Below are 13,396 nucleotides of genomic sequence, written 5' to 3'. Positions count from 1 at the left end.
GAGTGGATGGAGGGATTCAGCAGCAAAAGAACAGGAAGGAAGGGGCTGAGAGTGGCAGAAGGGGCTGAGAGTGGCAGAAGTGGCTGGTCTGGAGAATTGCTTACAGAACTGGTTATATGGTGTGGCCAGCATAATACATCCCATTTAGCCAATGCTAATTCTAACTGCAATAAAATAAATCACAAACCATGAGTGACAATGAAACTAACTTGCAGAAACATGAACCCTACAAATAACAACAATATAGGAAACAAAGTACGTATCATTTCCTATTTAAGCACCATTGACTTCCTAGAAGTCTGAATCTCCACCTAGAAGTGAACTTTAGTAGATCATAAACTGTAAAGAGCAAATAATTTCTTTGGCATAAAACAAATTTACGCAGCTTTAGCTGAAATCAGTATAAAGTTAGTACTTTAATTGGCATTAAATCTAAAAAAACCTTGTGTGCCAAATTAAACTCCCCAATGTCAGATGTTAATGGTAAGCTGGTAACGCTCCTCACAAGCATCTGCCATTTTGAGGGGCCTGTATTTCTGTGGAGACTCAAAAAATTAAAGAAGCCAAGCAATTTCTATCTTGAGCAAGCAAAGAACTACAGGAAAATTGTGTATGTTACATCAGAGAGCTTTACTTTGAGGAAAAGAGCATAAGATCTCTCCCTAAAATCTTTTATGCTTCACTTCAAGTACTTTGCATTAATGAGCTGAGCAACTCTTGAAAGCGAGAGGCGACCACAAGTGCTATGCAGTAACACCCTAGTCAAATAGCTGCAAAATAATCCTATATATAATCTGAAATTATTTCAGTTTTTGACATTTAAATAGTTGTTGCTGTTTCGGTAAATTGCAACTGCTGGGAAAAGGAGCAATATATATTTGTTTTCAATGATGTCTGATGTATCACTGTCTAGCTTTGTTTTGTTTTTTAAACTCAAGACAACGCACCACTAAGCACTGGGCAATGATATGTCATACAAGTAACATGTGTGAGACACATTTCTAATGCAAAACTCAAGTCCCCTTGTTTTGTGTCAGTAATACTTCTACTGTATGCATTGTAGCACTTAAGACGTGGGGAACTAGCATTATCAGTGCTGGAAAAAATGTATCACAAAATTATTCAGATGTGATATTTTTCATGTCAGAAGAGAAAGTCAGGATTACTGCTGAAATGGGGAGAGATTCTTGGAATGAATGTGTACTTAAAAACTGCACAGATTTATATAAAATAAGAGAACATTTTGTACCATACCTCTGACCTTACATTTTATACACCCAAATATTCATCAATGATTCTCTGTCTTTTACCAGCGCAAAATGGCATAAAATTACCCTTCTACTGATAATGTTTACATTAATCAATATTAGGTATAATGGCAGTTTCATATAAATCAAATGAGATGTATGAAAACATCTAGTATTTTATGTTACATTAAACTCATATTCACAAAATAAGTTTTAAACTAATGCATATATAATGCAGGTGTAAAATCCCCTGTATCTTTTTCTATGGCTCATAATAATAATAATAATAATAATAATAATAATAAATCATTCCCTTCCCACCTTATGATACTTGGTGAGCTGAACCAACACTGAAATATAGGACAATTTAAATATACCATCTAAGAAAAAGATTCATTAGAATGCATTTATTAACATAATTTTATTAAATTGCTTTAATGACAGAAACTTTACTAGAGAAAATCTGAAAAGCTATAGAGTGTACATAAAGATATACAGTTTGATGAGAGCTATATCTCACAGTTGATATATTTTTTTAACCAAAATACACTTTTATCTGTTTTTCATAACGAATATATTTCTTTTAAATGTCTCCAATCTTATTTTTGTTTTTATTTTTTAAACTATTTTTATTGCAACACCAAATATCTGGCCTGGAACTGTAATAGTGACTGTTCTCTCCTCCCCCGCCCCCCCCTCCCGCCGCACTCAGTTCTATCAGACACTGTTTTGTTTAAATACTAACTAGCACAGCACTGTGGATTTAAAATCAAATAAAATAATATTCATTTCTCATGGTGCTGTTGGTTTCCCTTATGAACTGCGTTTCTTGTAGACTGAAAGCTCAGAATCTTAAAAGAGATTCTGTTCTGCAGACCAAAGTTCTCAGTGGGAGACAAGGGAGAGGGGTCAGTCAAGGAGTCAAAAAACAAAACAGACATAAAACACACTTGCGATCCTCAGCTTTAGATATCATCAGAAAGTGGGAATAAAAAGCAGAAACACATGGCACATTGAGAATACTGTATCACTTATGGCTTATAACCAAAGCAGCAATTAAACACCTTTTATCAGTCCGTAAAATGCCTTCCTTTTTTAAGAATTCAGAGAGACACACACACAAAGACAAATCCTTTCTGAGCAGCAATGAAAACTTAATAACCTACCATTTTCTTTGCACTCTTCAGGAGGTTTAGCCTTTTTCGCAAGTCGTGGATCCAGCCATGATGTTGTCTTTGTGTTATGGCTGAAAAGAAAAGAGATCACTCTGAGCAGACACATACTGAAAGGAATCAAGTTTATTCCTTAAGAAAAAAAGGGTTAGTCCAACAAAATTGCAATCGATACACTTAATTTGCTTACTGGTTCTAAGTAGCCCTGAAGGAGGTGTAAGAGTAATTGTGCAAGGCAGCTGTAAATTTGGCAACCTCAGCTCCCTGTCCTCAAAGCAGCTATTTTTATTAAAATCAACTAGAATGTTGCCAAGTTAACCTCATTGAAAATGCAGAACTCATCCAGAGCAAAAGGAATTTATTACAAATACAGTGTTCTCTAGTTGAATGAGTGAGGTCGACAGGATTCCATACCATCCTCAGAGTTTTGGGATAGAATTATTTTCATCTTAAACCTGTCCTTTTCATACATACGTGTTTGTTATTTCTTAACAGCCATGCTGGCAAGGCATTGCAAAAATGATGCAAATTACAGTGTGCTCCTGAAAAGTCTACATTTTCTAACAGAGTGATTAATGACACTTTGTTTAACCAACCTTTATCTATTCCATATCTAATTCTTCTACCACGATAAGCTGTATTTTGCACAAGCTGAATGAATCATGTGGCTATTTTGCTATACTCAGAATAGATCTTTCAGGAATCAGCAATGAAATAGTCTCTGAACTGGTACAAATTGTTTTCCAGGAGAGTATTTTGCCAAATGAATTGACACACAGAGCATCTAATCAGAGTTAAAACAAGCTTTTTTAATGTATACCCTTTCCACATCCTTTTGAATTTGGATCCAAATAAAAATACAATGCCAAGAAAGGAAGGCTATAAAATGGGAAGGAGATGTAACAATTATTCTCATATTTGCACAGGTGCCTGTCTTCTAACACTGACATCCCTTTCTAAGGCATGTTTTATTTATCTAACACATCCTAGGAGGCTGCTCACTTTGTACAGTTTTATATATTACTGAATTATTTAGATTATTAATATAACATTTGCTGTCTAATTTAAAATTTATTTAAAGCATTTGTTGTAAATGTTAGTGAAAAGTAGACAGAACCAGGCAGCCAGTCAAAAATTGATCTGGATACATTTTGTAATTTATCAATTACTGGTATTGATTTATATACATAGTGAGATCTGGTCCAGTGGTGTGATCCTTCCATTAAGCATAAGAAAGTCCTGCTTTCTAATCCCTACTCCTATCCTGACTACCTATGTACTCTTGGATATGTCAATTCTCCTCTTTGTCTTGATTTCACCAATAATAATAAGGCCAATTTTCAAATTTGGATGCCTGAAGTAGCCACTTAAATTTGTATTTAGGCATTTAAATACTCATTTTAGGCATTGGGAGCAGGTGGCTTTCCTACCCTACACCAAAACACAGTCTACAGATGTTGAACAGAGTAAAGTCCCACCCTCCTCTGGGTTGTGGCTTTATTTATGTAGAAATTAATAATAATAAAATAACTTCCAACCCAAGCCTTCAGCCCATACTTTAAATCATCTGTGGCTAGGGTTCTTCCCTGAGGACTGTTCTGCCTAGAGCTTCTCTAGAACCACTCCCACCTGCCTGTAAGCTAGGGTAGGGATAATGAGCCCCACTTGCTACAGTGAGTCAGCAGGAATCCACCAGCACTTTCCTTCAGGCTTCCTCGAATAATAATAAATAGCTCTTATATAACACTTTCATCAGCAGATTAAAGCACTTTGCAAAGAAAGTCAGTATCATCACCCCCATTTTACAGATAGGAAAAACTGAGGCACATAGCTGTGAAGTGACTCCCCTAAAGTCACCCAGCAGCAGAGCCAGAAATAGAATTAAGAACTCCAGAGTCCCAGTTGAGTGGTCTATCCACTAAGTCACTTTGCCTCAGCCTAGAGCAACTTAAGAACTCTCCAACATGCTACCAAATCTATATGATGAGTTGATGCATCATTTAACTACACATTTAAGTCAACGCTCATAGTAGGTGTCTAAAATGGGTATTTATTTAGGCACCAAAAAGGACATTTAGGTGCCAAATTTAGGCACCTGAGTTTGAAAACTAAGAGCAATATTACTATTTAAAGTGTGAACTAGTGACTTGCATTTTCCAAGGCTTTTGTTAAATCTAAGAAATTAACCAGAAAACAGTTAAGTGCTGTTCCAACATAGGTGTGACTTTCCTAAAGACTCAACTTCTCCTTGTTTGTAAGCTGTGGCCAGGATAAGCAGTTAATAATCTAATTAAAACACCAAAACCTAACCAGTAAGCACAGCAAACAACAGGAGAGAAAGAGGAAGGCAGAACAAGGGCACTACATTAATATACATAATAACAACACTAATATCACACTGTTACACAAACTATGTGCACACATTAATGTTGCTGAACCATTAAAAACCTTTTAAAATTATTCTTAATATCAGCTATCCACACTGCCACTCATACCAACCATCAGTGGTCAGCTGGCTTCTTGCAGGTGTCGTAACAGATGCGAGTCCCGCGGACAGATTTGAAAGAGAAGGTAGTGGTTTTACAGATTAGTTCAGATTAGTCCATTTATACAGGGCAGCTTGAGAGGAAATGCAAAGGCAATTGAGAAAGTGCACAAACAGGCATTCAAGGCTGGTATCACTGACTGAGTGAAAGGGGTGAGGTGATGCAGTAAAAGCATCCAGAAAGAAATATAGCTGCAGTGCAATTAACATTTTCCCCTGGCTTCTCTTTGGTTATTCAGCAAAGAACCCTACTTCATCACTGGAAGGCATGCTCAGAAAGTCTCCCCTACATCATTTCCATGAGCCTGATTACTGTATGTTGTAACTGAACTGAAAGGCAGGTGTAGAATTCCTGAACAAAATTACATCTCTGCTACTGAGGGCAAGATTCCCCCTTGAAATCAAAAGCAGCTTCTTAAAGCCAAAAGCCATGGAAAGAGTTTTGATGTCAAAGTTCCCATAGGCTTTTACACTATGCTATGCTCCCGGAACATGGTAGTAGTGAAAGATTTTAATTCATCCTAATTTGTTTACCAGTGTACAAGGAAGAAATTGTGCAGAAGCCTAGAGTCTACTGTGAATCTGCTGAATAATGCCTAAAATACAAAATGAAAGTAGCTAAACCTAACAATGTAGCCAAAAATCAATTAAATAATTATTGCTGTTTTAACTGAAATTGCCAATACTATGTACTAGTGGGCTATAGAAATGTTTTATTATAACCAAAGTATGATATTAACACAGGAAAATTATGAAGTTTCATGCAAAAATTATTCTCCAGATGGCTTATGTGGAATGAAAGGAAGGATTGTTCACTGGTTAGGTGCCAGCCTGGAACTCAGAAGACCTTGGTTCAATTCCCCACTCTGCTACCGACCTCTTGTATGACCTTAGACTCTTTGTGCTCCTGTTCCCCAGCTGTAAAATGTGGATAATAGCACTTTCCTACCCCACCAGAGTATTGTAAGGCTAAATACATTTCAGACTATGAGGTGCTCAGATACTGGAATAATGGGGGCCATATATGTGCCTATGACAGAGTGACAGAAATAGATGGTAGATCTCTGTCTATTTTCAGGAGTGTGGCGGGCACAACACAAAATCTACTACCGCACTTGGCACCACTAAACCTAAGACTGGTCTATACCTAAAACCTAGGTTGACCTAGTTACGTTGCTATAGAGTAAAGCTGACCTAAGCCCCAGTGTAGACCTAAAAGTAACTCTTGGAGAAGTGGATTTACTAGAGCGATGGAAGAAGCCCTTCCATTGTTGAAGAAAGTGTCTACACTACACTACATTACAGTGTCACAGCTGTACTGTAATGGAGCACAGCTGAACCACTGTAGAGTTTCTAGTGAAGATATATGATACCCCTAGCTATCAAAGGTGAATGGTGCCATAAGATATACATACACAGGAATACTAATAGTGCTCTCTCACTAGAAGGGGAATGGAGATTGAAGTATCCTGTTACCGCTAGGGTGGTGTCCTTCTGGAGCGGGCAGCAATGCAATACAGCAGTGTGAACATTACTGCTGCTCATGCTGATGAGGCAGCTATAGGGCTATCCATTTTCACATAACCTGAGTCCACTTAAAAACAAAATTTACTGCATGCTGAAAATGTACATAGAAATTTGCAGCTTGGGACCAAGTTACAACTTTTGAGAAAAACTGCTCTGCACAGGGGTTGAGGTTCACCTCTCAGTGCAGCAGAAAAGCAGGAAAATGCACATAGAAGCATTAGATGCCCATTACTGAGGCACTACAGGCTGCCTAGCTAATGTTACTATGTGTGCCAGTGTCCTCAGATATTGGACACTGAGGGCCAGATTTCTGAAGATATGCAGTCACCTAAAGATACAGATAGGCAGCTTGTGGGATTTTCAAAAGTACCTAAGCCCTTAACTCCCATAGGAGTTAGGCTTCTAAGTGCTTTTAAAAATCCCACTGGGTGCCGATCTGCATCTTTAGGAGCCTAAATACCTTCAAAAATCTGGCCTCAAAAATACATTTCCTAATTTTTGTGGATATGTGCAAGACACCGCACTATTTTAGTGTAGTTTTTGTTTGATGAAATAGCATTAGCAATCTGTCAGTTTCAAGCGCTTTGACAGATTCAATCTCTTATATTAACAGAGACTTCAGACAATCTTCTGAAACATTTCTGAAAGGAATATGGGCCGTAGTTTCCAAGAGTAATTGTCTTTAATGTCTCTTGAAAACACCATAAATTAATTGCAAATGGTGGCTCTCTCCAGCTATGTAATTTGCATGTTATTGTGAAATGCCTTATGAAAGGGGTATTTGCCAGTATATAGTTCAAGTCAGCTGAGAGACAGATCACATATGGGTTTTTCAATGTACTGCACAGCATTCAAGAAGGTCCACAATGTAAAAGTTCAGGCAAAGGAGAATATATGAGACAGCCAGAGATCCAATATCCCACTGTATTTCTCCTGCCTTTTTGATTTTTTGTTCTAAATGCTCAGCCTTTTACTCATATCTCAGGCAGAGCTCTGGATGTGTAACATTTTTCAGCTGGATTAATACTGATTTCAAGCAGTTTAGTTAAGATATGTGCGGGTACAGTGACAGGAAAATAGGGCTCTAGAATTGCAATTTTGTAGTCCCTCTTCTGTTGGCTGTAATCAGGGGGGAAAGTAACGTAAAGGACTTACCGGTACGCCAGAGTACTGAGCGGTGGCGTGGCCTCAACCAGAAGAGGCATGGCCTCAACCGGAAAAGGCAGGGCCTTTCAAGATTTAAAGGCCCTGGGGCTCTGGCTGGGAGCCCCAGGGCCTTTAAATCACCCCAGAGCTACCAGCTGCAGAGGCGGCTGGGAGCCCCAGGGCTCAGAGGCGAATTAAAGGGCCTGGTGCTCCGGCCGCTGCAGGGAGCCCCGGGCCCTTTAAAGCGCCGCCGAATGTTTCCTCAATTTTAGTAAATTCACCAGTGGCAGGACAGTCTGTCACTGGGCACAAGGAAATGGCCTTGGAGAGAATAAGTCAAGGGTGGCTTGTCTTAGTTTCCTACTATGAGTTATATTAGGGCCCCAAGATCAGTAGCGGCATATGATCATACTATGCTTGATAGGAAACTCATCAATTCAATGTGGCATGTAAATATTGTACAAGAATAACGGGAGCCTAGGAATCAATCTCAGAGGAGCCTGATGATGCAGAACTCTCCAGGAGATGATGGTGATACTGGTACAGACAGGCCTCATTCACAGATAGAAGGGGAGCCCTCTCTCCTGATGTGCACCGTAGAGATGCACTATAAAAAAGAGCTACAGGGAAAGGTCCTGAGGAGGTTTGTATCATTATTTGGGGTGGCAGAAAGAACCTAATCACCTCAGTTTTCCAGGTCCCAGTTCAGCAAAGCACTCAAGCACTCATTTAAAAATACATGCTTAGGGATTTACTGAATAGTGGTAGATTTATGCATTTACTTAAAGTTAAGAATGAGATTAAATGCTTTGCTGAATTGGGGCTTTACAGAGCTTTTAATATTGTTGTATTTATTTTAATAAGGCACCAGTGGGCATTGTTTACAAATGATCCAAAGGAGCCAGTGCCTATTGACCTTTGCCTATTGCACCTATTGACAGTGCAAGGTTCATCTCTTCTCTTAAGCATTTGCTTCACTAGAGGGCTAAAGGATTTTTTGTAACAGCTTTTTGGAAGAGAGAAAAATTGAAAAAACATTATGATTATGACTTGTGCGTGCAAACTGAGACGGGTCACACTCATCAGTTCTGTTTAAAGTGGGGGAAAAGAAGCAGAACTGGAGACTTCTATTTACAAATAGCCATTTTAATTATTGCATGTTCTTGTTATCATATATTCTAAATAAAAATAAATGCAGGGGATTGACTCCTGTTTAGATGCCTATGTTTGAATATTTGGATGTATATATAAAAGGGAGGCTGTAAGGGAGCACAAAGAACTGTGTGTGAATTGCTCCTCATAACAAATATTGGTGAGCATCACATGGAGGTATGTGCTTCCTGTTTTTTCTCTTAGCCTATCAATGTTAACTCACCTAGGCAAACACACAGTCACGCACCTATTTCAAAAATGGAAACAAACCAACCAACCTATGTATGCTCTATAGAAGTATCACTGAACCATCCTGAGAACTTTGTGTCTGAAATGTCTTGTCTAGTTAGACCTAGGGGAAGAGACAGCGCCTTCCAATGTGTTTTGTATGGTGCTAAACTGGCCATCCGTGATTAACAATAATAAAGTATACAGCTAGTTATCCTTCTTTTTATCAAATTGCTTTTGCTTCCCTTATAAGTCTGCCACATTCATTCCAATGGGAGTGTTTTGCTATACGAACTTGCTTAAAAATTTAGTTAGGTTAGTTTGAGGAGAACTTAGGAAAATATTCTCCCCTTGAAATCTAAATCCTCTGGGTATACCTGGGAAAGCTAAAGAAACTGAGATCACTTACTGCTTGGAGTCCTTGGAGTTTAAATGAACAATTCACAAAAACCTCAAATGTAGCAGGAATAGAAACTGCACAGTAATGACATTTTTTTCCACCCAGTGTGATTTACATTTTAAAATGTCTGTTTTTATCTATAATTTAATAATCATGATATGGTGTTTACCACTCTTTGGGGAGATGGTGTTAAACAAATAGGTTTTTGTTGTCTTTTTATCTTTCTGTTTTTCACTAAAGCAAACGGAGCCTCTTTTATGCCATTAACCAAACTGACTCATAAACAAAGAGGCAATTTAACGGCATCTCCACAGCATGGCATCTAAGCTTAACCCTGTGAAATCTGAACAATATGAAGAACCAAATGATCAAAGAGATCACATTTAGTTCAGGACCTAGCAAATAATCTTACATTTTGGAGGCTGAGCAATTCTGTATTCTAACACTTACATTATTCAAAAATATATCTTAATTTTTTGCACATATTTATTGCACTCTTTTTATCCAGTCTGTACCTCTGATTTCTCGGCTTAATGTAACATAGACTGGCGCAAGTGAAAGATGGTGATTGCTACAACTGTTGTATAAACCATCACATTTTCAGTAAAGAAAGGAAACTGCACCATCAAAAGAATTTATGGGTAGGCTTTGCTTTATAAACAGCAGAGTTATTTGCATTCACTTTATTTCTTGTGAAATATATGTTTGTTTTCAACTGAATTGATTCCTGTAGTTCTTATCACTGTAGCAACTTGGTGTTTTTGTTACAAAAAAGAACATACATAAATCATACAGCTTTTCTTGCACAGGGTTAAAAAATAGTTACACATTATACAGTTCCACAGCGGCTTCTATCAAAGCATGAAAAAATGTGCAAAAAAAATTACATATGTGCATGGGGAAAGAATCAGAAGCATGTTTGAGCTACCCCTCAGGAAAGCTCATATATGCTCTATTTGGGGGAAGTTACTATGTTTATTATTTTTTCTTGAATACGCATATTTTGCCCTTTTCAGCAAAGATCACTTGTGTTTCAACAATTTCTGCTCTTTTCAGACTTGCATACTCTTGAGGCTATCTAGAGTGTTAGTCATGTTATTAGCACATACAGAAGTGTAAGAAGTGCAAGCTTTATTTAGTTTGGTGATTTTATACATTTTATGAAAACATCACCGCAAAATTGTCTCTAAAATAAGAATCTGAAAAGAGTGTTAAACCATCCTAGAGGCCACAGTAATAGAAATAATAAGTAATAATAATATAAAGTGGAGTTTTTTTATATTGCTTGTAAAGTTATATTGCTTGCAAAGCCCTCTTAAAGCAGGGATATATGTTACCATTTCTTTTCTGAGTGGGGCTGTCATTTGGGGACATAGTGATTTTTCCTCTCTGTTTCTTGTGAACTGCAGCGGCAGTCAAAAAAGTGTTAGGAACCAGCAGGAAAGGGATAGATAATAAAACAAAAAATATCATATGCCACTATATAAATCCACAGTACACCCACACCTTTAATACCGCATGTAGCTATGGTCACCCCATCTGACAAAAGATATGTTAGAATTGGAAAAAGTGCAGAGAAGGGCAAAGAAAATGATTAGGGATATGGAACAACTTCCATATGAGGAGGGATTAAAAAGACTGGGACAGTTCAGCTTGGAAAAGAGATGATTAAGGGGGGGATATGATACAGTCTATAAAATCATGAATGACATGGAGAAAGTGAATAGGGAAGTGTTATTTACCTCTTCACATAACACAAGAACTAGGAGTCATATGAAATTAATAGGCAGCAGGTTTAAATCAAACATAAGGAAGTGCTTCTTCACACAACACACAGCTGACCTGTGGAATTTGTTGCCATGGGATGTTGTGAAGATCCAAAGTATTATTAGACTGTGACCTGCTCTTGAACAAAAAAGCTGACACTTCCTGTTGGGATGAGTTGCAAACAGTTCTATGTGAGGAACACCCAGGTTTGAAAAATGAGTCTTAATATATCTGGCCAGAGAGACCACTTGTGGTCTCTGCCGAAAGATCTGCTCAAGTGGTCTGCCAGACACTTCTGGACACCTGGAAGGTGGGACCTTTGAGGTGAATAATGATCGTTATAAAAAACTGTCAAAGCTGCATCACCTCTTGACAGAGACGATTCAATCTGTCTCTCCTTTCTGTTAACACAGAGCATTGCTGCTGTGTTGGCCATAAGAACAAGTAGAGTCTTTCCCTTGATGAGGGGAAGGAAAGCCCAATAGGCTAGACGAATGGCTCTCAAATCTCTTATGATTATGTGAAGAGCTAAATCTTGGCCAGATAAGAGACTTTAGGTCCAAAGATTCCCCAGAAGGGCTCCCCAACCCACAGAAGAAGCATCTGTAACCAGTCAATGTGGGTGGTGGTGGGGGGTTGAAGGGAACTCCCACATGTGCATTGGTTGGATTCATCCACCAATTCAAAGACTCCTGTGGATACTTGAACCAGCATGTCCAGTGGGTTGACTAATCAGGGAATACACTGAGCTCACCGAGCTCTGCAACTTCCTGAGATGAAGTCTGGCATGCCGAACCACATATGTCCATGAGGCTATGTGCCCTAGAAGTCTGAGGCAGTTCTTTACAATCATGGCTGGATGAGCCTTCAGGTCTAATGAAATGGCTAACAGTCTGGAATCTGACTTGCAGGAGGAAAGCCTGGCTACTGTAGAAGCCAAGACCGGTCTTATAAACTCTATCCTCTGAACAGTGGAGAAGACTAACTTGTCTTCATTGATCAGCAGACCCAAAACTATGAAGAGGAACTGGATCTTGATCACACTGAAGTCTATCTGGCTTTTGGCCCAAACTCTCACCAACTAGTTGTCCAGGTATGGAAATACTTGTACTCCTGTTTTTCTTAGGAAAACGCAGCCACCACTGCTATGCATTTTGTAAATACTGGTGGGGCCACAGATAAGCCAAAGGGCCAGACTGTAAACTAATAATGGGAGTCATTGACCATAAACCTGAGGAATTTCCTGTGGCTTTTATGGATAGTCACAGGGAAATATACCTCCCTCAAGTCAAGGGCAGCGTACCAATCACTGGGATCCAGAAGGGAATAATGGATGCCAGAGTGATCATTCAAATTACATTTTCTTTATATATTTGTTCAGTTCTCACATGTCTAATGTGGATCTGAGACCTCCTTTTTTCCTTTGGCATTAGGAAGTAGCATGAATAAAACCCTTTCCCTCTGTGGAGAGGAGGGACCTCCTCGGTGGCTCCCAACAGGAGGAGAGCCTGGACATCCCAAGTGAGGCCTCCTTGTGAGAATATGGTCCCTGAAGAGGAATGGGGAAGAGAGGTGGGGAAGGGAGGATAGAAACATGTCAAATAGTGTATACCAATTTCACGATGCTTAGGAACCACTGATCTGGTAATATGGGTCCAAGCACATTGGGATAATCTGTTGGAAAAAACAAGAATAGAAGAAACAGGCATAAGGCAAGTTGGTAAGCTGTCCTCAACAAGACAGTGAAATGGACTGCTTGGCATTTCCAGGCTGTCTAGAAGAGCTTTATGAAGACAAACAATGAGGAGGTGGTAGTTTCCTCCTATGACATTTCCCTTTCTTCCCAGACTGACTCAGTTTCCTAGGCAGAAAGGACGGGTAATGGTGGAATGACTGAGGGTGGAATTGCTTCTCTTTAAGGAGTGGAGTGTAAATCCCCAATGACTTTAACACAGCCCTGGAGTCCTTGACACTGTGAAACTAGTCATCAGTCTGCTGAGAAAAGAGGGTTGGTCCCTCAAAAGAGAGATCCTGGATAGTCTGTTGGATCTCCTGTGGAAGACCCCAGACCGGAAGCCATGAAAAAATGGTTATTAACCTTTCATGACTGTTGTTCTTTGAGATGTGTTGCATATGTTCATTCCACTCTTGATATGCGTGCACCCTGCACACAGTTGACAGAACATTTTCCATCAGTGGTACCCATTGAGGC

The 13,396-nt window shown here is 39.0% G+C and overlaps 1 protein-coding gene across 1 annotated transcript in view; it reads right to left on the bottom strand.

The window, feature by feature from the left end:
* MAGI2 (membrane associated guanylate kinase, WW and PDZ domain containing 2) overlaps positions 1-13,396 on the bottom strand; it is a 1,116,794-nt gene that overhangs the window by 333,924 nt on the left and 769,474 nt on the right. Inside the window, exon 6 of the mRNA XM_065403425.1 lies at positions 2,414-2,493. Coding sequence (XP_065259497.1) covers positions 2,414-2,493 — 80 coding nt within the window. The remainder of the gene's footprint in view (positions 1-2,413; positions 2,494-13,396) is intronic.

The sequence above is a fragment of the Emys orbicularis genome, chromosome 1, assembly GCF_028017835.1.
Source record: "Emys orbicularis isolate rEmyOrb1 chromosome 1, rEmyOrb1.hap1, whole genome shotgun sequence".
In the NCBI taxonomy this organism is placed as follows: domain Eukaryota; kingdom Metazoa; phylum Chordata; order Testudines; family Emydidae; genus Emys; species Emys orbicularis.
Note: the sequence above shows the minus strand (reverse complement) of the source record. Positions and strands in the feature narration are given on the sequence as shown.